The sequence below is a fragment of the Parus major genome, chromosome 1A (assembly GCF_001522545.3).
Source record: "Parus major isolate Abel chromosome 1A, Parus_major1.1, whole genome shotgun sequence".
Classification (NCBI taxonomy): Eukaryota; Metazoa; Chordata; class Aves; order Passeriformes; family Paridae; genus Parus; species Parus major.
Window position 1 is genome coordinate 58,547,494 of NC_031773.1, and position 25,105 is coordinate 58,572,598.

Sequence of the window (25,105 nt, forward strand, 5' to 3'; positions counted from 1 at the left end):
AGAGCAAGGGGAAAATCTGGCTCTGCGTGAACAAAAATAATCACGGAAGCTTTCCTGGCCCTGCCATGAAGCGGCCCCCTGCACCCTGGGCAGGGAGCAGTTGTGGAGCTCAGCTGTGCCTGTGGTTAATAATAAATAGACTCTCTTGGCCAGGAGTTCTGGCCAGAGCACCCCCTCCTCCGCCTCCTCCCAGGGCTGCCCAGGCACTGCTCCAGTACCCACCCAGCCTCCCTCCATGAGACGGACAGCCAGAGGTAAGAGACATCAGGCCATTGCTCCATGAGCTCGGATACGCCGGACGGGGCACAGGGGAGGTGGGAGGAGAGCAGGTCCGTGCTCGAGCTGCCTGAAATGTGCACTATGAATGTGCAAAGTTTGGTTACAAGGCAAAAGGTCATACGGGTCTTGCAGCAAAACTTGCCAAGCTTCAAAAATCTTAGAGCCAGCTCAGGATGAATGTTGGCCGAGCTTCCCGTGAATATCAGCTCAGCCCTGGTGGGTTTCAGGTGGTGACCAGCTGGTTTTTATCCACTGGCCAGTACAGCTTGGGCACTCCTTGGTGTTGTGCTTCAGAGTTTGGGGCTTTGTTAAAATTCAGAGCACAACTCCAGCAGCTCAAGCGATCCCTGGCGTAACCCTGCTGGCTTAATGAATTTACTCTGAAACTGCCTTTACCCCAGAGAGCGAGGGGCGTGTAGGCACACACACAGCCATACCAGAACATTTGCATGAACCCATGAGCAGCTCAAACTGCTGAGCTTAGCATGAAAAGGATTTGGAAAGTGGAAAATCCTAGTGTTTCAGTCAGGTGTGTATTGTGTCTTGTTGATCCAGTCCCACATTTCTTAAATTACACAGCCCAAGCTGTCCTGTATAGTCGAAGTCTTTAGATTTGGATAAATACACTCTCCCTGGGTATAAGAATTTTCTATATAGCTGAAGTGCCACACACTGTGTACTGAGACCAGAGCCATGTTCTGCGAAGTGTAACATGAAGACAGCACTGTATTTTAATTAATTTGCCATCTGAATTAACAATAGGCACAAAAGACTGAGGAAGGGAATCCTTTCTTCCTAGTGAAGGGGTGAGGAACAGGGAGACTGGAGGGCTATGGCCAAAAGCCCAGGGAAAGTATGTGAAGCAGCCAGGCATTGAGTGAAACTGCCCTGAGGCCCAGACCAGACCACTCTCTTAACATTTACAGCTCTCTCCCCCTCTTTCTCTGTTCGGGAATGAATTTAATTAGAGTGAAAAGGAGTTGCTAAGAGACCAGAGGAGTTCTGGAGTTTGTTGCTGGGGCTGAATTGCCACTCTGCTTCCAAGGCACTGTGCTAAGAAGGATGATGTAACATGAGCCTGCATAAAGCACTCCCGGCTCTAGGGAAAGCTGCTCTCTCCTCCTTGCAGTTCCAGTCTGGTTTGTCAGTTCTCGGCTCCTTTTTGAGCTGCTTATTTTCTTCTAAACACCAGCAAAAAACAGGTTCATATCCCTGTTGCACTATTCTGCCTTGTAGATTCCTCCTCGTGACCCTTCACGTTGAAGGTGGCAGTGGATGGGCCTGACATCTATCATGAGCACGTTACTTTGGAATTTAAAAGGTTTTCTGCTTCAGAATTCTCCCTAGTTTGCTACTCCTCATCCTTTCTTCTGCTCCACCACGATTTCAGCCCAGCATTGATAGTGGGCCAGGTGACCCCTTCCAGCTCCATTTCTGCAGCTGAACATTTTGTTTTGACAGCCTGGCTCATGCTTGAAACACAGGAGATTCCAGGCAGTCTCTTAGGCAAGGGCTGTCTACCTTTCAAGGTCAAGGCAAGAGCTGATGTGTTTAACTTCTCAGGCTTACATCATTGCTGCATTACATCTTTCCTTTTCACCTGACTTCTGTTATCTCAGGCCCATCCATACTCACAAGATGATTAGGAAGATAACCTTCAGCCTGGCAAGGCACGTGTCCTCCATGGCACGTGGGACTACCCAGGTGAGAAGACTTCTGCATGGTGAGTAGTGCATTCTGCAACAGTTCCTGAGTGGAAAGCATTTTCCTCATCTGAATTCAGCTGAGACCTTGCTGGCAGTGTTCTTGGAGCACAGCAAAGAGCCACAATAGTCTTGGTGTATGGTAGTCTTAAAATATATTGAGTTACTATGGTATCCTTGGTGCTTCCACTCTTTTAAAACATATTTCCATCTTTAGGTGTGGTTGCAGGGCTCAGTTTATTCACAATAATGTTCAAGTAATGTTAGTGGAGCCAGTAACCATACAACTGCAAGAATGGTGGCAGAGGATCCTTCAGTGATGGTAATGAGGATTACAATTCATATTAACACTAGAGATGTTTTGCACACATTTCACTTACATAAAACACAGCTCTAGTCTTCTTAAACTTACTTGTAAATTCACCCCAAAGGACAGCTGAAGAGGGGGATAAATTTGTTGTGATGACGACAATTTGCTTTTTATAAAACAGCTCAGCAGTTACTGCAAATACCCACACAAATAACTCACTCCTCTGTGTTTATTCCCAGGTGGTTATGTCAGGATTCATCCCTCTGTACAGGAAGCTCTGGTGGAGGGGAGACCCGTTGTAGCCTTGGAAAGCACCATTATTACACATGGAATGGCCTATCCTCTGAATTTGAGGTGGTGGATTTTGATGTTCCTCATTCAGTGAAGTTGTAAGAGTGAAGCACATAATTTACTGGATTGGTATCGGTATTCTTGGTCAAGCCAAAGGTGTTGCGAGAGCAGAAGGAAATGTCAGGTTGCTAGGCATGCAGACTGTGAGCTCAAGTGTGAAACAATTGTATTTGGACTTTTAAAGACAAATACGGAGAGCTCAGTTATCTCCTTATCCAACACCTTAAATTTCTGGCTTTCTTTAAAATGGAGCAGCAGATAATGTCACCACTTGTTCTAAAAGAGAACTATCAGCCTTTTCAGCTGCTTAGTTTGTAGAGACATTGAAAACACTCTGCACCTTCTTTTCCTGTATCTTTTGTAATGCAAAAAGGATTGAAACACAATAGTGAAATCTGTTCCTTAGCCCACTCAGAGCAGCTACTGTGAGAGCTCCTGGTCCCTTTCCACTGTCTTCTGTACCCTGCGCGGAACCCCCCACGTCTACTCTTTATTTATCAATTTTCAGTAGATGTGTGTTTCATCTACTTTTGAGTTTGAGTTGCAGTGCCAGAAATCGTTGTGCTCTCCCCTCCATCCTTGCTTCCGGAGAGCACAGAAAGGTTTTTGGTATTGATTTTCCATCTTGCTTTTTACCTGGCCATTCTACCTGACATTCTGTCTTGATATGAAGCTCTAAAAACTCGATTTTGGGGAAGAGGTAGTTTCTGCAGTTAAAGATTGCCAAGCATATGTCCAGATAGCTCAGAAATGGAGAAGAAGCTGCTCCTAAAAAAGATAGTGTATAAATGATTCAAGTACAAAATCTGCTAAACCTAGGCTTAGTCTGCAGCCCTGGAATACCCTAAGGCAGCAGATTTTTGGCACTGTTGTTACTCTATATCTCACTGACTGTATTATGAAAAATATATCCTGGTCATTTGAGCAGGACTTGGACTATCTGGGGTTTCTGTGGAGGTCTGTGATGTCAGAGAAATAGCAGGGAAAAGACACAGAAAAGTCTTACTTTGAGAAGATCCCTATTTTGAGTAGTGTATTGTACACAGATTTACTTGTAATGATTTTTCTCAAAAATGAAGCACAGACCTTGGACATTATCATCCTTGAAGATGGGAGTTCTGCAAGTTCAAGTGCCATGAGGCAGATACAAGAAGAGCAGGATGTAGCTGAAATCACAAGAACTGTAGAACTGTGAATGATGGCCATCAAACATGACACTTGTCTTGCCTGATTGTTTCCATCTCTAATTTTGTGGTTATTGTCTTGTTTATCTTATTTCAGCATGGCCAGAGAGGTGGAAGAAATTGTAAGAACAAATGGAGCAGTGCCAGCCACTGTAGGTATTTTAAGGGGCCAAATCCATGTGGGACTCACAGACGAGGAACTTGAGTTCTTGGCAAGCAGTAAAAATGCAGTTAAAGTGTCTCGCAGAGATTTTCCTTTCATCCTCAGCCAGGTATGTTGTGCAAACTTTTAGTGTGGTCTTTCCTAGTGAAGTACAGTTGCTTTTCTAGCAACAGCATAGTGCTCTCCAACTTCAAGCGAGGTGGCTTTTAAACCTCTCAAAAACATCATGGAAAGTGGTATCTTATTAGTAAACACAAAAGTGGCCCTAACTAGAGTCAAAATACAAGAATAAGGGAATGGCATAGATGAAATAGGGATCCTGAAATGTCATTCTGGTTCTGCTGGCAAGCCATGGGCACTTGGCTAAGAATATTCTTATTGGCATGATAGGACATTATCACATTGCGTGTAAACTATGTGACACTTAGGCCATTCCAGGCTTAAAGTGACAGCTAAAGGTGCCACTAGCTGCCTGTGGAACACCCTGGGCAACAAAGGCCTCTGCTTTCAGGGCAAGAACAGCTGATACAGCAGGGATGACAGATGATTTGCAGAATCACAGAATATTCTGAGTTGGAAGGGACCCACAAGGATTACAGAGTCCAGCTCCTAAGTGAATTCCTCTGCCTTTTTGGCTAAAAGAGTATTTGTGTTAGAATTTCACTGGTCAGCTGCTCACAGTGCTGTGTGGGAGACCACAGCTTCTCCATGTCACCCTAGGGGCTGACTGTGACTGGTTGTTCCCTGACAGGGCCTGTCCGGTGGCACTACCGTGTCTGGAACAATGATCGTGGCACACAAAGTGGGAATTCCTGTGTTTGTGACGGGTGGCATAGGAGGTGTCCATCGGGATGGGGAGAACAGTAAGAACATCAACACATTCTACTTTTCACTCTGTTGCTACAGTTTTATTCAATTCCTTCTTTTTCCTCTTTCCCAGCCTGTCCTACAGTGACTGCCTGGTCAGAAGAATAAAGTTAACATTCTTCTTGATCAAACTGTGGTTGCTTTCTCCCTGATGTCCCCTTTCCAGAAGCCTCAAAATGTTCCTCTTGAGCCCTGGACAGTTGTTAAGGGGGTGGAAGTTTCTCTTTATCCCATGCTTACACGGGGTTATATTGATGTTGTTTGCTGGTGCAACAGGAGATGACTGCACCTCTCCCTCTTTGTAAGGGCTGGAAACCTGATACTGGCTGCCAAGCACAGTGTTGTTATCAGCTCTCTCAGCTGAGGAGAAGAGCCTTGCCACAACAGAGTGTGCTCTGTGTTAGAGGTGTGTGTCTGAGAGATGGCCCAGTCTTGGTTGTACAGTTTGTGGCTTTTAAATGCTTTCTCTCTTCTCAGCCATATATATTTCCAGCACAGCCCAAGCGCAGTGCCCTATTGTATGCCATCCCTTTCAGATGTGATGTAAATTCCAGAGCAGGGAGTTTCCTGAAGTCAGCCCCTTTTTCTTTGCAAGCACTGTCAGTTCCAAACTCAAAGTCTACTTCAGTGATATTGCATCTCCTTGAACCTTGTCCTTGCCATACAACACCTTTTTCTTTCTCTTCTACCAAATTTTTGCATGCTCTTCATCAATGTGATTAAAGAGCCAAGAGAGAGTACAAGGCTGCACACCTGCCCTTAGCCATGTAACTTCTTTTTGTCAATATCTCTTTCAATGTCAACACCTAAAGACATGATCTAAACCTTTAATATTTGCTTGTGGATCTGAGCAGTTTTAAAGTCAGGCAGTGGCATCCTGGGCATATGTGGTTTTTTAGGAGGTCAGATCTCATCAGCTTGGAGCACAACACAATCCCCACCACCGTGCTGCTTGTCCCTTAACAGCTCTGGATGTGAGTGCTGACTTGACAGAGCTAGGACGAACTCCGGTTGCTGTTGTATGTGCAGGAGCCAAGTCTATCCTTGATATTGGCAGGACACTGGAATATCTGGTAGGTAGCATGGGCTGTGGTGTCTGAAAGCAGATAATGTTGTTCTTTGTGCACAGAGTACCCAGTGGCATTGGGATGGGTCCTAAGCCAAAGATTTTCAGAAATTGCTACTGAGAGGATGTGCAGCCATATTTACACTCCTGTAGTCCTGGGGCTTTACAAGCACTTGGCTGCTCCCTCACATAAATCTATCCATGTCCGAGGGGCTGTTCCAGCAGCTGCTCCAACTGAGGTCAAAGGTAATGCTAGCCATGTCCTTTTTCTTTGGCATTAGGTTTGCTTTTCTGGGATGATGCTCCCAGAAACTGATGGATCAAGAAAGCTAGATCCATCAAACACTAAATAAAATCAGAATTAAAAAAGGAAATCCAGATAATTTTTAGTAGTCACCTTTTAAGGCTTGGCATGTTGGAAACCACCAGGGACAGCACTTCAGGTGACAGTCAACGTCAATATTTCTCAATAGTAAGCGGAACTCATTTATATCATGTCAGTTCATGACATGTCTTCAGATCCCAGGGTGTTATCTTGGGCTCAGGATGGTGCCAATGACAGCTGCATGGCTTTGGATCAGCCCTGAGCACACACAGAGGATGTCCATGCCTCCCCTGCCTCAGTGAGCTGGAGCTGATCTAGCCACTCACCATGTCTGGCTCTTGGTGAGAGTATAGGATAGAATGGGATGTACAAAGATAACCATGTCCCGTGCCAAACAAAGGCAGTTTCTTTCTGGGTGGAAGAAAAACATCCCATTCTTTAGCTGGTTCCCCTTTCCCTCCACTGATCACCTAATTGTCTCACCTCCACTGCTGCAGGAGACTCAGGGTGTGTGCGTGGCTGCCTTTGGAGAATCAAGAGAGTTCCCAGCCTTCTTCTCACGCCAGAGTGGCTTCCAAGCACCATATCGTGTCCGGAATGAAGAGGAGGCAGCTAAACTCATTGGTGTGTTTCAGATGGAAATGGCCCATGTAAGGTCTTGGAAAGGAGGGACACAAGAATTACCCTGGATGAGGCACTTTCTTTAAGTCTGCAGAAAAATTTGCCCTGAAAAATATGTCATCCCACCTCCCCCATTTCCTGCATCAAAACTGCTTTGAAAATACAGTAGCACAGAAGTCCAGTCTTTACAGCAAGTAAAACTGCAAGCCAGCTGCAGCCAGTTGGCATGCTCATTCATGTTTTATTCTACCTGATGAAGGCAACACATAATAATATATCAACAAAAACAACTTCTGGGCCTTTAGAAGGGAAATCATTTTAAAACGAAAAAAAAAAAAAAAGCCTTTGCCCCTTTTACTGTACAGGCAGACTCAAAAGAAACAGGCAGTTGTGAACTGGTTGGTGGCTGGAAAAGATCCTGATCTTGGGTCAGCTAAGAACTGGAGCTGGACCTCTGAGGCCTCCTACACCTTGTGCCCACTGTTCTCTGTCCTTTTCCTGCAGCACCTGACTTCTCCAAGGATTGCCACTAACAATATTCCCATCCTCTCCCAGGCAGTGCTCTGGGGCTGGGCCTGAGCAGTGGGGTGCTGATAGCAGTGCCCTGTCCCCAGGAGCGAGCTGCCGAGGGCCAGGCCATCGAAGAGGCCATCCAGCAAGCTCTCAGCCAAGCCAGGTGAGAAGCAACCTAAGCCTTTGCCTTTACTCTTGGTCTTGGGGGAGTAAACAAATTCAGGAACACTGCTGCAGGAGCCTTAGCACAGCTTACCCTTGGGCATGGGTGAGCCCACAACTTATTTTCAACTGTACCTTTATCTAACCAAAGCTTGTTTACAGGACTTGTTATGGTATGTGGTTATGGAGATAAAGTATCTGCTGGCAACAGTGCTTCTCCTCTAATGCCATTTCAGCTCATCTGTGGGCATTTTCTTTATATTTGCAGGTTCAAAGGAATCACAGGCAAAGAAGTGACCCCCTTTTTGTTACAGAAGCTCACAGAATTAACTGATGGGAAATCATTGGACTCCAGTATCCTCTTAGTAAATGGGGGAAAAAGAAAGTACTCAGTGTATTTCCTATCTCTTCTGATAATGCCTGGTAGGAAACACTGTCACTTTATTGATGGTCTAGCAAGGAGCAAACACTTCAGTGTCTGCAAACAGATGAGAGTTTAGCACCTGCATCCTGATTTTTCAGAAACTTCCTTACTGCCTTCATCCCCCTTTTACATTAAAAATTGAAGGGCAACACAGGTGACAGGTGGTCCAGAGCCCAAAGAAATCCCTCACATCTGACTCTGGGGCTTGCCTGGAATCTCTGGATACTGTTATCTGTGCTGGGGTTGCACACTGGAAGGTCCCTGGGCTTCCCAGAGGACTGTGCTGTACATCACATTGCCTTATCCAACATTTCCTGTGGGTACAGAGAGAGAGACTTGGAGGACAAACACCCCTGGGCAAGCAGGAATCCTACTGCACAGCCAGGAGAAAGCAGAGTTACTGGCTGGGATGCCAGTGGAGGGAGGATCTGGGAGAGCCAGATTCACATCCAGGCTCTGCTGCCAGCCCTCTAGGAGTCCTGAGCCATCAGGGCAGAATGGTAAAGGCATTTTTGGATATAAGAGCTATATGCAGCCACAAAGTAGGGCTTTCAAAGCCTCTGATACTCTGCTCCCAGTGCAATTTGCTAAAAAAAATTGCTTATAGTGACTTGGCAAAATCTCAGCAGGTATGTCTTTCTGGAGAAGCTGACCAAGATCCTCTAAGGTTTTTAGGCTCTCTGCTGTAATTTAAGTACTTCGCCTTCTCTTTTCTCTTCAAAAGCCTTTGCTTCTGTCTCCCACCTGTCAAAGACAGGTTTCCTCTCTGTGGATACTGGAGGAGGAAGGTGAACAAAACAAACAAACAAAAACCCAGAAAATAAACAAACAAAATTTAAATATTTTTATATTTAAAAGGATTATGGTTTGGGAGATCAAACCTATCAAGTCTCAGCCTGTATTTCCTGCTTTCTCCCTCTAAACTGCTCCTACATAAGCTTCTAACGGGTCAGACTTGCTTGTATTTTTAATTTTCCTCAAACAAATGCCAATCAGACCTTGCACTGATCCAGAACAATGCCAGAGTGGGCAGCTGCATTGCAGTGGCCCTGAGCAAGCTACAGAAAGCCAGAAGGAAGAGGAACCAGCCTGGGCGAGAGGACATGACCACACCCCAACCAGTGAGTCCTCTGCTGGCCTCCATATGATGCCTCTCTGCTGACAGCACGAGATAAATTTATATCTGTTCCCAAAAGTAAAAGATGACTCAGCCAGGGACCAATCATTCTCCTTCACACTCTCAGACATTCTCCCTTTAGTTTCCCTTGTTATTCTTGAAAGATAAGTGTCTTCTCCTCCTCCCCCTATCTATATTTACAAGGAATAGACACTGACAACTGCCTAATCTCATTAAGTCTTAGACCATTAGGGCCATTAAAACTTTAACCACCTTTTCACCTTTTACTATGCCCTTATGTACAGCTTCAGCTCTACAGCTCTTAGTACCAGGGAACTTGTGACTACAGGAGTAGACCTGGAAGAGGGTGGGGAGAGATATTTTGAGCTGCTGAGCCATAAATGTTTATAAATATCTCTTTTTGTTGGCCTCCTGCTCATGATTGATCAAAATCACAAGAGTTACTGCACATTCTGAACAAGATCTACTATAACCCTAATACTCTTCACTCTCTTGGATTTTGCCTGTGCCATGTAATTTGCAGGAAATCTATTTTAGGTGGTCTTTAGAGACATGAAAGATTTTCTAAAACCCATTTGCAATAAGATTTGTCAACATAAAAAAGGGCAGTGACTCCAGAGGCAATAATCCAGCATTTGATGAGAAAAAACAGCTGTATGTCCCCAAAGAATCTGGAAACTTCCTGTTTGTGGAGCTGAACTGCTTATTCTGGCTGTGTAGGACAATAAAAGAAGTGATCTGTAAAGTGTCACTGGGTATGGCAATTTCTGCTGGGAGCTTTCAAGAAATTACTGCATTTTTCTGCCCACTTTCTCCCATTTTCTTTGCTTTTTTACACACCAGTGCTTGAATGTTTCTAAGGCCTTGTATATCACAGAGAGAAACCATCAGCATCCCTGTGTGTCCACTGTAACATCCCACCTGTCATGCTGGGGCTTCCTGTCAGCAGGCATAATTCAGAAAGCAGCAAAGAGCAGAGATTTTGATTCTTTCTGATTGGGATTGCACAAACGTGTCTCTAGCTATTCAAAATAAGCACTGGGCCTTACACTGTAAGTGAGAGAGCTTTCAAGAGGGTGGGAGAAGTGACTAGGCAAAGGAAAGAAATTTGGAAACCTTTTCCTGAAGTCCTTCCAATCACTTTTTACCTTTCTTCCCCCTTAAAGGTGGTGATTGGCGGTATCAACGTTGACTTTATAGCCAAGGCACAGAACCCTGACATCCTGGTACTGTATCTGTAGCAGTTTTTCTTATCACCAATGTATTTCCAGCTACTTTTACAGGAGTGCCAAGCCAAAGGGGCTGGGGAGAATGTGGTGTCCATGTGTGATGCCCACACGTGTGCATGCACACAGTTGGGGGGTGTAGTGCTGCATGTTTGGTTAAGTTGTTTTGGTGGATAATGGAGTGATACATACTGACCTACTCTGTCCCCATGGTGAAAGTCACCATCCCTGACACTCAAGAGAGGGACAAAGCCATGTATCATCCATGCAATGTCCCTACAGGGGGGAAATCCCCAGGTAAGAGCCATCTCTGTCTGTCTGAGACTGCCTTAATATGGGAAGCAGCACAAATAGGAGCAAGAGTCTCTGTGCAGAGTAGTCATGAAGGATTTGAGTCTCACACACACACACAAAAAAAAAAAAAAAAAAAAAAAAAAAAAAAAAAAAAAAGCTTTAAAAAATGGAACATTTAAGTGTTACCAGACTCCCTTTGTCTCAATTTGGGTTGAACAAGAGGCAAACAAGAAGCTAAAGTGGACCAAACTTGGGACTCCCCCATGCAAATGACAGCAATTTGCATGGCCGTACAAAGTACTGTGTACTGAGGTGGTGAAGCTTGCCCAAAAATTGTTCAGTGTCTCAAATTACTCTGTGATGACAGCCAAGGCAGGGAGCTTCTGCCATCAGATGGGACAGCCTGTGAAGACCTCTCAGTCAGATAGGGAAAATGTGCTGGGGAAGCTGTCTGAAAGGAATTTGGCTATTTAATGATACAGGGGCCAAACAATGTTATAATGGTCAAGGGTGAAGTTTGCTGTGGCATCAGTTATGAAAGCTTGCAAAAGCAAAAGTTCAGCTGCTTCAGCTGTGATGTAACCAACACCATACACGGTCCACACTCAGCCATCAGGACAAGGAGCTGAGCTGTGTCCAAGCAAGGATAGGCACGCCTTGGCATGTCAGACAGATCCCTGTCTTGGCATGTCCAGATCCCTGGACCACCCACAGCATGGTGAGGGGGCCCAGGACCGATGTAGGTCCTGCTGGGAACAGCTGATGAGGGAAAAAGGGGGCTTTTAATGTTGAATAAAAAAGTGAGGCATTAGCTGTCCTTCTGCCTTCAGTGAGCCCTGGAGCTCGTGCTGTATCGTAGCTGGTACCCAAGTGCCAAGCTGCAGGAGGATTTGGGAACTGCCAGCCAGAAGGCTCCTGCTGACAACTGCTGTGGTTAGGCACAGAGGAAGAGCCCCTCTCAATATCATTGTTTTGGCTTTCTAAAGACAGGTTTTTTTTCAAAGTGCTCAACACCCAGCAGAGCCCACCTTTATGCCTGCTGGATTTGTTGCAGAGCACTGGGTACCACTCAGTCCCCGTGCTGTCTCAGCAGGAAAGCAGCTGTATTCTGACCTGGTTGTAATTCCCACATGGCTTTCAAGACTACCCAGGAGCTAAATGCTTAATATGTAACTATCTGACCTGCTGAGAAGGATGAACTATTTTGCTCAGACAAAGTTGCTGGGAAAAGCATTATGGTCATCATTCTCTCAGGATACCCAGAAGTTGAGCAGAGTCTCATTTTTACATTAAGAATTCAAACCTCTTAGGACATGGAAGAGTTCTCTGAAACTCTGCCAGAAAGCATCAGCCCAGCCTCATTTCAGATCACATTTAGCAAACCCATTTTCACCTAAATTCTTTAATCTGAGCCAGCACCACCCAAACCCAAGAAGAGGTATTTGAATATCACTCAGACTTGGAGTTACAACTGAGTTGGCAAGATGTGATGAGAGCCACTCATTTAATTTCTTTAAAAGCCAGCTGCTGGTTTCTGTCTCACTGTACCCACCTGCTGCTTTAAAGAGAGATTTAGCATCTTCATTTTTTTAGGCCCTGTGGGGTTGTACAACAGGAGAGGTCACCCACAGCTGGATCACTGAGCAAGAGGCTGCTACATCTGCTCTTGGGGCAAGGCTTGGCATAAAAAAGACACCCAGAAACTCTGTCTCTGTGGCATATGGGGAACTGAAAGAGAGGATCAGCATGCCAGGCAGCAAAAGGAGCTGATGAGTATTTTCACCATTCCTGCAGGCATCAGTTTTCAAACACAGATAATGGAATTACATAAACTGCAGTTTGTGCTTATTGCTGATGGCAGCTAGCACCTTCTTTTAAGACTGAAATAGGGACCAGTGTTCAAAGCCATGTTGTTTGATTTGCCTAGAAAAGCACCCTTGCTCTGTATTGTGGGGTGTTGGGGTTTGGGGTTTTTTTTCCCCTTGGCTGCCTATGTTATAGAGAGTGAGCTTCTGAATTAAAATAGCCAAACTCACTTTGCTTTTGAACTCTGAGGCTCTCAACAGGATCCAGTTGCAGATGGAAATATCCTCATTCCCAACAGTGCCGGTGGCAATTCCCAGGGAGCACAAGCAAAGGCAAGGGAGGGGCATTTGTGTTAATGAGGAGTGACAAGCAGTGCAAAGATGAACAAAGGCCATAGGTTACTTATATACAGGCAGTTCTGCTCAGGCAGCCTGATCACTTTAGGACTTGGAGAACTGCCAGACAGGAAAGCAAAGGTATCAAAAATTAGCACCAAGTCTTACAGACTACAGAACTGGGGAGAGTCAGAGCTAAGAAAAAGAGCCTGAAGATCGGATGAGAGAAATAAAAGATCATATTTAGATGTGAGAGCAGCCTCTCACAGGGCTGGATGCAGGAGAAAGCATTGTGTGCAAAGGACAGATGTACAGCTTCATGGAGGGGGAAAAGAATCCTTGGGAAGCTTCAGAATGAATTTTGAGAATGCCCAAGCACAGGAAAGGGTTGGGGGCAGAATATTCCTTACGGTGAGATGTCAAGACATTTTCTTGGTTAGAATAGACAGTGGTGTTTACAAGCAAGAAAAATGTCATGTGCAGGGGTGTTCTTGTGCTCCTGGGTTTGTGTAGGGCAGAGGGGCTGGGTCAGGAGCTTCTGCACACAGGAATTAGGACTGCCAGTGACAAGCTGTCTTCAGAGATGGAGAATAGTTTTCAGATTTTTATGAAACAAGAGCTCTAAAACCATTTGATAGTCAGATGAAGCCCAAATTGATCTGAGCACTTACTGATGTAATTCTTCTGGCAGAAGAATTAGAATGAGATGGGTGAGCGACTGCCTGTGTTCTGACTGTCTGTGAGAGAGAGGGAGATGGACAGAGGAATGGAAGGCAGATGTGAAAGAAAAGAAATTGGTAGCCACACATGTGGAGAAGAAGGTTATTTTTAATGAGGGAGATGTTTGAGAAGCAATGGGTGAGGGAAAAACTCTTCAGTCTCTGAAACAGATCCTTCCATGAATAAAGTACAGAGGCAGTACAGGCAAAGATAACAAATCTCATTTTACATTCAAAGAGGGAAACAAACAAACAAGTAACTCCCACAAGCTTCTTAAGGTGGGAGCTAAGTGGCCTGTAAGGCAGAGCCCAAGCAACTTTGGAGGCCCAGGTCCCGTCGTGAGCAGGTGAATTCAGGGGGCTGCTCACAGTGGCTGAAACACTCATTAGCCATTCTAGGAGGTCTTGGTCTAGCAAGTACGACCAAACTATTCATGGGGAGATCGTGGGTCTCCCCTCCTTGAAAGCAGGCTTTTTTCTTTGAGGCTGAAGTCAGCAACTGGCTCTAGAAGTTTGTATTGCCCTCAGTCTGTGAGCTGGATGCCCTCTCCTCCCTCTGATTGCTGATCTATATTTTAGCAATATCAGCTTCACATGATAATGGAGAAGTAGCAACTATGCCAAGCAGCCCTCTCAATTTTGCCAATTAACAGTTCTTTCTTCCAGGGCGGTGGGCAAACAAATGCTGGAAGAGTGAGACGAACCTTTGGTGGTGTTGGAAGGAACTTGGCAGGTGCCTGGTGCTGGGGTTTGCCTGCGGGTGCATGCCAGTTGTGATTTGTCCTTTGGTATTCCTTCAACAGTGGGAGAGGGTGAACATTGACAAGATTTGGGGCACATTAGGCAATATGCTAGTGGGCAGACTGCCTGGGAAAGAAATAAGAGGGGAGGGACTTGAGATTAGGAAAAGGAAGGTCCACAAATATGAAGCTAACTAGCACATGGTGCAGTAACCCTGAATCAAAGTAAATAAGCATCAATATCTTCATTGACTACTGAGCAGCCTCAGATTTAATTAATGCCAGCACACAGACACAGTAGAAGTATGCTTAGAGCAAGAAGCTGAAAGGAATAATCATAGCTCCAAACTGATAAACCACATACTGTGGGCAAAAGGAGCTGGGGTACAGGAGTTACTGTAGAGGAAGAAAGGCTGCAGTCCTGTCAATGGGAAAGGAGCACACAGTACCTGTGGCTCCACCACAACCAGCAATAGACCAGTATTCTTGTACTGAAGTTAACAGGGAACAGATTACAGAAAGATTTTAGGATTATTCCAGCTTTTAGACATTTTCCAACCTCCTAACACATATCTACTGTCACTTCAGATCATTAATGAAGAAGCTTGAGTGGGAAAAATCCCCAAAAATACCCACGCCACCCACGGAGGTACAATTTGTGGTGACTTTAAAGGAGAGGAGGAAGGGTTTCCCATTAATGCATTGAGATTCTAGTAAGATATCATGGTGGGAACAGCAGTGGGAGGGCCAGCAGCAGAAAATGCTGTGCTCAGAAGCAGCGTGGGAAAACCCACGTGCCTGTGATGGTAAAGGAGATGACGCCAGAAAAGAGCAGAATTTACTTCCCCCTCTTTTCCTCCACTCCCAGATGTTCTAAATAATCCTAAATTTCAGGGTGCTGGTTCAGCTCTCTGTAGGACACCTCACTCAGCCCTAAGCAGTCATTTGCAGCAGCTACAGCTCAGTTTCATGTTGAACATCCTTCTAGGCAAGGATTGATGAGCATTAAGTTTTTCAGGAGAGGGCTTTCCTAGAGACACCAATGCTGCACTGGCTGTCACTGTGTTCACAGTACTCTGGTGGCTTTGTCAATAGTTTTTGTTTCCATTTGTTTTTTAGACTGTTTAAGCCGTCTTGGACAAGCTCCTCTCCTTCTATCAGCTGTGGGGAAGGATGAGCATTTAGAGTCTGTCCTGCACTACTGCCACCACATGGTACGTTGCACGGAAGTGGCACCCCAAAAACACGCAGGAGATGACATCACGTAGAGGGAAAATTCTTCCCAACCCTGGCAGACATCAGAGCCACCTTCCATCAGGCTAAGAGTAGGAATAATGCAATGCTTCTTTAGCTACAGACAATTAGAAGGCAAAGAACCACCTCTAAAACACAGGCTAGGTGTATTTTGGAGTCTGAACCATGGGCTCTGAATTCAGCTAGAGAAAATGGTGCTTGAAGGAGATAGAGGTAAATCAGGAGCAAGCACGTACAATTCTAGTGACTGTGAAACACAGTGAGAAATATGCAAACCTTGAACCCGAGGACACACAGAGCATTGCCAAAATTGACCTGGTTTAGTTAAAGCCCAAGACAGAGAAAATGTGAATCTGGAATTGCAGGTTTGACACTTGCCAAGCTCAGAGGAGCAGGATCCTCTACAGAGCTGCAAACACCACTTACCTGTGTTTAGGGGAATACTGGACTGCAGCAGCAGCTTGGCCACAGGTCAGGGAGCTGGAGCAGCAGGAGCTCCCCTGGACAGCAAGGCACAGTATCACCACCCTGGCAGGGAGCAAGAACAGCCAGGAGAGCAGCTCTAACCTAGGCTGTCAGGCAACTCCGTGGAGAAAAGGCAGGACTGAAGGCAAGGCAGGGTGTGAGTGCTGGGCCAGGGTCACTGACTGCTATTTGTGCCTCGTGACCCTGGGATCCAAACAGAGCCCATGGGGCCTTGGTTCTGGCTACCTGAGCAATGTGGCAAATGAAGAAATGAGAGCATGAGCTCTATTTTGGGTTATTAAGGCTTCTCCATGGCTGGTCTATTATCTCCTCTCTACACAGCACAGTTTGTGCCATCCAAGCGAGCAGTCTCCCAAGGGAAGGGGGACCTGCTGGCCAGCCACCAAGCAGTCCATGCCTGTAACAAAGTTCATTCCCACCAGTGTTGGAGAGAGGAGCCTTTCCCTAAAAACTCCTGTTTCTCTGTCAGTTCCTGAGATAGATACATTTCTCCATCCACATGTTCCTTCTGAGATATGCCCTGCGCTCCCTAAGGAGATCAATCCCAGGAGCCACAAAGGAAGGACACCCCACAGCTCTCTGCCCCACTGCTGCAGAAATGGCTCCAGGGTGTGCTCAGAATCAGGCTGGGCAGCCCAGCATAAGTCACAGCTGTCTGTAGAGTGCCACCAAGAGATGCTGTCCCACACAAGCCATGAGAAGGGGTGACTGGAGCAGGCAGGGCTGCAGACCACTTCTGTTACAGGAGACAAAACCTGTGGAACTGCACGGCAGAGACTTGCCACTCATTTACTAAAGGATTGCTTTAACCTGCAGCATTTGTTGCATTGCAAATATTAACAAATAGCCACGTGCCAGCATTGTCTAGACTGAGATACTCCTGGCAGGGCTGCTTATCCCAAGGGAGAGCAGTGAGCTGGGCTGGAGACCGGGTGGGCACAGAAAGAGTGAGCTGAGCGTGGCAGGGAAGAGAGGAACACGCTCAGTGTGTAATTGTCCTCCCTGTTCCAGGACATGAGCGGCGTCCTTCAGCTGGAGGGGAAGAGCACGGCCACTTACTGTGCCGTGATCACCAGTGCCGGGGAGCTCAGCGTTGGCTTGGGAGACATGGACATCCACCACCAGATAACGGAGCAATATGTATGCACTCCCTCAGATTCGTCAGCTCTTCTTATGAGAAAGAGTGTGGGCCTGTGACAAAAGGCATCTGGTGACGTTTGTACCAGGAGGGAATAGGTGTGCAGAGGGAATGGGAGATGCTAAGGTTAACCCTGGCCACTGGCACAGCAGCATAACAAGTCACCAGAACCCTCTATTACTGCTGACCCAGATGGGGTTTCTATCTGTTTCTGGTTTATAAATACCACCACTACCCTGATCTATGATATGTAGGCCAGAATCGTCTTCATTAACTTGTCCAAGCTGACTTATAATTTCACATCTTAAAGCCAACAGGAGATCAACCTGATTATAACCCTAACCCTATTCCTAATGCATATTTCTCACTTTAGGGAAAAGCAGGGGAAAAAGTGGACAGAACACTGGTTAAAGCAAGTTTTCCTGTTCCCCCCCTCCCTAGTATCCCTGCTGTTTCTACAAGCTGAGTTGTATCAACAGAAACTGTTGCTCAGCACATCCAAACATTCAAAAACATCAGGGAAGCATAATGGCAGCAGTGATTAAGGAGTGATTCAGTGAAAGCCCCATCACTGCACCCTCCTTTCCTACTCAACCTTTTATTGGCAGAACAAAAGCCTGTGCTTCATGACTGACAGCAACATGGAAGTTAAGTGCAATATACTTACCAGTGGCATCTCCGTCAGGGAGAGCCTTCCTAGAGAAAAAACTGGTCATTACTCCCACTTCCATCCCCACTCTGCCTCCCCCAAGCTTTGGCACAGAAAACCACTAGATGAGGGATTAATTCTCCTGAGCTTTACAAAGCAGCTGTGATCAGTGGAAAATCTGAACCAGCCTTGTGCTGCAAAGTGGATTTTGGCAGCCCCTCTTTCCAGCAGGGCTGGCAGAGACACGGGGGGATGCTGCTCGAGTGCCCATAGCACTGGCCTGGCAATCCCAGCGAGTGGTTGTGCAGCCTCAGAGAGCCAAAGGAGAGAACAGCAGCTCTCTACTCCACTGCTGCACTGTGCCCCATCCCTACGGGATTCAGTGGGGCCCAGCAGTAAAACACACTGCTGAACAACCTGTCTTAGGAGACACTGTGCAGAGAGGACATCCAAATGATGTGCACAGCGAGCAGAGGTGGAGCCAAGCCAGGCATGGCCCAGGGAATCCTACAGTGGCACAGCATTCCATTTCCCTGCAGTGGTCCAGTGAGGACCAGCAATTATCTTTCTCTGCTGGAGGGGCCCTGCAAGTTGAGCCCAGCTCTTGATGATGGCCAGGAGTAGAGGAAGGAGAAAGGGAGGACATGAGGCAAAAGGAAAAATCCATTTTCCTTTGGGAATCACTCTTTTAGACTCATGCCTGCACCAAAAGGCTGGAATACAAGTCAAAATCCTACATCAAGTCTGACTAGCAATGATTTCGTACCTCTGCAATGACTCAGGCTGTCTCTCCTGTGTGTCCTGGATTTTAACTAGGTGTCCCAGTTCAAGGAGAACCTGTGTCAGGCCCCGCTTGTTTGCATTGATGGAAATGTGCCTCTCTCCACTATTCAGTACGTCTGCCAACTAGCTAGAGAGCACCAGCTAGCAGGTAAGGAGAACTTGCCCTCACAGAATGTGTGCCAAGACAGTCCAGGCACATCCCTGCTACTTGCTGGAGATGTCCACTTACTGTCTGACACGCTGGGTTATTCAGCACCTCTTTCTGTACTCTGCCACTCTGCTTCAAATGGATAAAACATTTCAGATTTCCCTGGAGTTTTCCTCTTTCTACAGCTGAACCACATTTCCCGAGGCATAGTTGGTAAAGCCCTTGAGCACTGCCAGAAGGCCAGGGAATGCTGCTCTCTGAGCCTTTTAATCTCAGTGCGAGTGGCAGCTTGAGCACCTCTGCCAGTTTCAGCAGCAATATAGTTTGCTTCTCAGAAAAAACACTAAAGTATCTTTTGAGAGGAATTCTCTTCCATTCCTGTAAAATAAATGCCCCCCTCCACTGGCAAGCTGGGGACCTTTCACAAGGCTTCCTAAACCTTTGGAGTTACACCTTCCTTTTTAAAAGCAAATCCCAAAGAAGGATGTGGTGATCTAAAAACCTGGCAGAGGCTCCAAAACCAGCTAACTGGAGTAACAAAAATGGGGTCTGGTTGTATCATCCAGGGCTAGAAGCAGCTGTCTCATTGCTGAACCCTGAGAAGGAAACCTTGGGAGACCTTGTCCCAAGTTTGGGGGAAGTAATATTTAAGTGTCTCATAATTTAAAGGTGTAACTCTAATTGTGCAGATTGTGCTAAGTGCTCTACACTGACTGTTCTGACACAGAGATGAACCACTAATTAATTACTTAACTAACCAATTGCATTGTTGTTTTGAAGTATGCTATGAGCCAACAGATGAGAACAAGGCCTCCAAGCCGTTCCTCTCAGACAGCTGGAAAGCACTCACATACATTTCTCCCAACCTGCAAGAGCTGAGAGCAATAAATCGGACCCTTGGGAACCCTCTGCCAGCAGGTACTGAATACTCAGAAGGGTCAGTCAGACTTTTAGATAACCTGGAACCTGGAGAAGAGCATTTTCTGCTTCAGCCTCTAATACAGGCAAATTGGGTTATAACATAGTGGGGATTCATAAGTGCTCATGGTATCTTGCACCTTACTGCCATCTCTGTGTGGGTGGTATGGACTGATGGCCTATCAGAGACCACAGTAGGCCTGGGATGGCTCCTTGCCCAAAACTGGAGGTCCCATTTGCCTCACTTCATCACCTAAACAGGAGTAATATCTGGTTTGTCAGCATGCCCCTGAAGCACGATGCTCAGAGGACACCTGTCCCAGAAGTACCACCCTTTGCAGAAATGACGTGCCCCACCAAATGCAGATGGAAATCCAACAGCATTGAAGCAAGGAAGTCATGCTCCAAGACAGCTTTTTGATGTCTACAGGCACATGCTCAGTCCCTTGAGAGCTGGGTTCCTCAGCACGGAAGTACAGTGTCTAACTCTGGAGAATTCCATGTTTCCCATAATATAAAGAAAAAAAATGTTGCCAACCACATTTCAGAAGTGCCCATAAATAGTAGTAGAAGTGCTCATAAATAGGCTGTCAGCCCACAGAAAGGCTGGTTGAGGACCTTTGGAGTTAGAGCCCGTTGTTTTCCCCTCCCCTCTCTCCCTAGAGCTGCCATCCAGGCTGGAGGATGCTGTCCGGACTGCAGTGGCCCTGGCCTGCCCTTTGCTGGCCCACCTGCACTGCGTGGTGGTGACCCTCGGCGCTCACGGCGTCCTCCTGTGCGGCAGGAGCCTGGGAGGGAGCATCTCCCTGTATCCAGGAGCTCAGGAACAGGTAAGGGCATGGAAAACCAACTCTGAGCTCTCGGTTCCTTCTTTCTTGGACCATATGGCGCTGTTGCTATTTCTGGTGTCATGGCAGCAGTCCTGGGAAACAGCATCGCTGCTGGAGAATGTATGTGTTTGGGGGGGTGCAATACACAGCTCTGAAAGAAAATCAAGTTGTCTGTCCCCATACTGCTGGCTCCCAGCAGCAGTGTTTAGAATCAGCTAGAATTACGTGCGCTGATGTGAATATTCATGAGTGAGAGCTTCATTTGCAGGAAGCTTCGTTTAAACGATCGAAGTGTGAAAAAAGATTATTGCCTTTTTTCCAGCCTTTTCTCTTTTTTGTTTTTTTTTTTTTTTTTGTCACCCATGCGGATCTGGTATCAGGCGCATCAGGCTTTATCAGCTTGGGCAATTCCCACTAAACTTCCCTTTCCTTCCCCCACAGACTGCTGCTGCTGGCAGGCTCTGTGCTGCCCACTACCCCGCCATCCCCATCAGCAGGGAGGAGATAGTCAACGTCTCCGGAGCTGGTGACAGGTACATCTCTCGCTGCTTTGTCCTCTCCAGCTCCATGTGAAAGGGCCGTAATCGGATTCCTTTGAAATTCCCCTGGAAAGCCACCACACCCTGCTGCTTGAGGAAGAGACACTAAGGATGTGGGAAAAGTGCTGGTTACAGTGATTCCTTGCAAGGCTTGCTAAAAATGTCCCCCGAAGCATCTTGGAAGCCGGGCTTGCCATTATTAGTTTTGCTTTTCTCCAAGATCCAAGCCTTTCCTGGCAATCTAAGAATTGTGAATTACTCCGGGCTGAGCCGCTAAAAGCAAACCACCTTACATCAAAGCTGTCTCACTAACTAACTGCCTTACTTCCACACTTCTCCAATGGAAGTGGAACTGCCACTCAAGAGCTAAAATGGCCCTGTAAAAGCGTGTCATCAGGTTCTGCATTTGCCTCTGGCAATTTTAAAGCTCTTGCTTCAAAAGAGTCGGCTGTATAATTTGCCTGGCTGTTCACACAATGCCATACATAGAAGTGGGAAATGACAGCTATTATTCCTAACCCCAGTGATCAATTCTCAGTCTGTCAGAGTAATATTTTATTATGCGTCTTGTTAACTTGACAAACTATATGTAGCAGTCAGGTTGTTTTTTTCTTCTTGCTTCATAGGCTGCAGTAATTGATTCTGTCCTTTCACTGCCTTGGGCTAGGCCAAAAGCCTGATATTTCCTTTTCCCTTTCTACTCTTACCTAGCAATAACTCAACATAGCAGCACTTCTTTTTTTCTCTTATCAGTGTGCAGAATGAAAAGGTTTTTGTGGGTTTTTTGTTTTTTTTTTTTTTTTTAACATAGGGAGTCTTCAATATTTTACTTAAAATCAATCAATAACTTCTTGCCAAGCTGGTCAGACTGCTTAACACCAAAATGCTGTTTGTGTCCCAGATCATCTCTAAGATGAGCTGACTGCAACTGCAAGCTGGTCTTCTCCAAAGAAGACCAAATGGTTGTTTGAAGCAGTTAGTGTAATAACAGGAGAGGAATGGGGGCTAGAGGAGCATCGTGGGGTCAGCCTGACCTAAGGAAAGCTCAGCTTTGCTCTCTACCTCAGGCAGCTGTCCCCAGCCAGCCCCTCCAGAGACACAGCCTCCCCTATGCACCATCTGCTTAAAACACAAGTACTCCTTATTGCAGGACAAGGGCTTTTTCCTAGAGGCTAATGTAAATGAAATGTGTTTTGTAGGGGTTCCTTTCCCTTTTTAAAATTCAAGGGAAGATCAAAGGTGAGATAAAATGCATCACTGCCAACCACCTCCACTGAGTTACACTGGGGAACTTGCAAGTTTGTTTTTCCTTCCAAGCCCATCTTGGTTTGGATAAGCTTGGGGCCCATTACTGCTCCCATTCCTGAAGTAATATTGGTGTGGAAATTCCTCTCCCCAGAGTCCCCAAGGCCACGTGGGGGAATTTTCACTGTCCCCTTGTTCATCCAGGGTTTTTCTTCCAAATAACCCCAACTGCTCCCCTGAACTCTGGAAATCCCTGTTCTACAGAGTAAGAGTGCCAAAGCAGACTGGAAATGCCAGGACACTGCAATGCCATACAAGCCATCTCCACAGCATATAAACTGGTTACGTGTCCCGGTCCAGCCTGGTGGCGCTTTCAAAGGGCTATTGTAAACACAGAATGGTTTGGGTTGGGAGGGACCTTTAGTGGCCATCTAGTTTGAACCCTTCTGCAATGAGCTGGGACATCTCCAACTCCATCAGAGCCCCATCCAACCAGGAATGGGGCACCCACCGCCTCTCTGGGCAAAGTGTTCGTGTTTCAGCACTCTCATTGAAAAGAACTTTTCCCTAATATCTAAAATGTAACTCTTTCCCAGCTTAGTCTCCGTGAACCTTCACACTTTAGAAGCACTGGTCAGGGGACAATGCAATCCAGAAACAGTGACCCAGGGCACTTCATGCCTCCCCTCCACCCTGTGGCTCTTCTACATCTCCAGAGATCTGCCCATGAGCTGATCATGTGTGTGGTGTCTGTTTGCTCCTTGCCCCCAGCTGCCATGACAACGTAACACCACATGCCCACACATGGCATTGCTAGGGGATGCTCCCCCAAATATTTACTCTCAGCTCCTGGAGCTGTTGAGAGATTGAACACTTTGTGGAAGTCAGTCTTCTGTGCCTTTGTTATGGATAAAAAGATATTGATGTAATTAGGTGGAGTGCAAAAAAAGGGCTCCTTTTACCTTCCCTATAGATGTGCTTGATTAATCCTCCCTGCCATCACATTTTCCTGTCTGTGCTCTTTCCTCTAAAATGTGATTGTCTCCTCCGTTCTCTTTCCCTTCTCCTTTGTCCTTTCCTAGCTTCTGAACATTGTTACAGTAGTTGCTGTGAATAGAGCATTTGCTCCCAATCTATCCCAAACACTGCACTCACATCACTTATATTTGGAGATCTCAAATGAAAAACCAGAGCAAATGTTTCCCAAAAATCTGACTTTCCAATGTAATTTCAGCTTTGGATTTCTTTTTCCAGCTGTTCCTATTGTCCCTCTCACATAGATAGGGAAACTATCTCTCACCCCATCCAATCCTCTGGGGAGAGGAGGCACCAATATAATGAGGATGTAATGAAGTACCAAAAAGAGCAGAGAAGTGACAAAATAACTAGAGAGCAGGGGAAAATTAGATTTTTCCCTTCTTAGGCTCCTTTCTTTTCTCCTGCCTCACCTGGCAAACAGAATAGAAAACATGGTATGAGAGGAAGTACCCCTCAGCTTCTCAGATGAGAAGAACAAAAAATGCAAATAAAAATTACACCATTTGATACTCTAAAAATAGATTTAGAAAAAGAAAAACCCATTCATTGTAACCTCAGCCTTCCTGTACAACATATTCTGCTGCTCTAAGTGCTGGTTGGGGTCCAAATGAAAGCTCTTGAAAATGAACAGCCACATTCCTGGGTTCAAAGCTGTTCCTCCCATGTTCAAAACCATCTTTCCTTCTCTCCACAGCTTAATGGCAGGAATCCTTGCAGGGATGCTTGCTAAACATGACACAGGCACGTGTGTCCGGATGGGTCTGCTGGCTGCCAGCTTGTCTCTCCGTTCCTATGAGCCCATTTCCCCAGAAATCAGCACTTCCAGTGTCAGCCAGGAGCAAGTCAAGAGCAGGAGCTGGCCAGAGGCGACTGTATGGAAGATGGACTAGAACACTGTGGCTTTCTCATCTATCATCTCATTGCACTCACAGCATTCCTATTTTCAGGAACCGGACTGTGTTTTGAGCTTTGGGAACAGTCATCTGTTTTGGTCCTGAGTAAACCCTCAGGAAAGGAGGCCCCAACCCAGGGCACTTCTGTGGAATAGAAAGCTGATTTCTGGTCTTTCAGACCTCCTGGTTTTCTGACCTCCAGGCCTTCTAGATATTCTACTGAGGGAATTTTCTCTTCCTCCACCTTGTGCCACTGCTGTCCATTATCGTGGTAGCTCCTCTGTCATTGACTCCTGGATCTTCAGGACCATGTCTCTTCAGCTGGGCCCAGCAGCAACATCTGCTCTTGCTGCTTACTCTTTCCTATCTTTCCTATCCAAGAGGTCCCATGAATCACAACCTGTGGCAGGGTGCAGCTGGCAGGATAACCCCATCCATCTTCCCAAGCCAGCCAGCACACACCATACCTTATTGCTCTGAATTCCAATGCCCCTTTCTCCATTTCCAATGGAGAAAGTAAGCAAGACAAAGTAAAGAAGAGTGACCAGGGGCCAGCTGGTGGCCTTTAAAAGATGACAGCCCCTTGTTCCACATGCCTTCCTCTGAACTGGGGGCTTTCTTCCTTCTTTAGTCCCAAGTATCAAGTCAGAAGTGAAAGAGATCAGAGGGAGCCAAGGCATCCCCAGTGGAAGCAGTGAGGAAATGTCAGCTCCTCTCTCTAAGCATGCAATGTGCATGGGATGCAGCTGTGGGTGCCAACAAATCGGTGAACACTGAAACTCATTAAAACTGATTTCTAGTAGAGTTGAGTCTTGGTGCTGGCTGTTTCTTGAACCTGACTGATTGTAAACCTGGAGTACAGACTCACCCTCCATTTCATCCAGAGACCACTGTCAGTGAGGCCCCTTGCCTGAGCAGCAGATCCCTGGTGTCTGACACAGCACTGAGGTCAACCAAA

General features: G+C 46.3%; 1 protein-coding gene across 3 annotated transcripts; it reads left to right on the forward strand.

Annotated features, from left to right (window-relative positions):
• Positions 1-24,951, forward strand: LOC107204525 (pseudouridine-metabolizing bifunctional protein C1861.05-like). 3 transcript variants are annotated; one of them, XM_015627817.3, is made up of 19 exons: positions 1-254; positions 1,899-2,002; positions 2,532-2,646; positions 3,925-4,099; positions 4,742-4,853; positions 5,824-5,930; positions 6,746-6,872; positions 7,425-7,545; positions 7,813-7,898; positions 8,965-9,089; positions 10,273-10,332; positions 14,153-14,219; positions 15,346-15,440; positions 16,978-17,106; positions 18,570-18,684; positions 19,465-19,602; positions 20,266-20,432; positions 20,874-20,965; positions 23,949-24,951. In XM_015627817.3, the coding sequence occupies exons 2-19, from the start codon at positions 1,918-1,920 to the stop codon at positions 24,142-24,144; spliced, it is 2,112 nt and encodes a 703-aa protein (XP_015483303.1). In that variant the 5' UTR covers positions 1-254; positions 1,899-1,917; the 3' UTR covers positions 24,145-24,951. The 3 variants fall into 3 exon arrangements, with proteins under 3 accessions (XP_015483303.1, XP_015483304.1, XP_015483305.1); XM_015627818.1 differs by lacking the exon at positions 1-254 and having other exon boundaries at positions 1,897-1,983; XM_015627819.3 differs by lacking the exons at positions 1-254; positions 1,899-2,002 and adding an exon at positions 2,038-2,304.
• Positions 24,952-25,105: the final 154 nt, after the last annotated feature.

Coding starts and splice junctions, on each gene's coding strand:
- LOC107204525 (XM_015627817.3), top strand. CDS start 1,918: ATGATTAGGAAGATAACCTTCAGCCTGGCAAGGCACGTGTCCTCCATG. Junction 2,647..3,924: donor GCCTATCCTCTGAATTTGAG/GTGGTGGATTTT, acceptor ATCTTATTTCAG/CATGGCCAGAGAGGTGGAAG. Junction 7,546..7,812: donor CAAGCTCTCAGCCAAGCCAG/GTGAGAAGCAAC, acceptor TTATATTTGCAG/GTTCAAAGGAATCACAGGCA.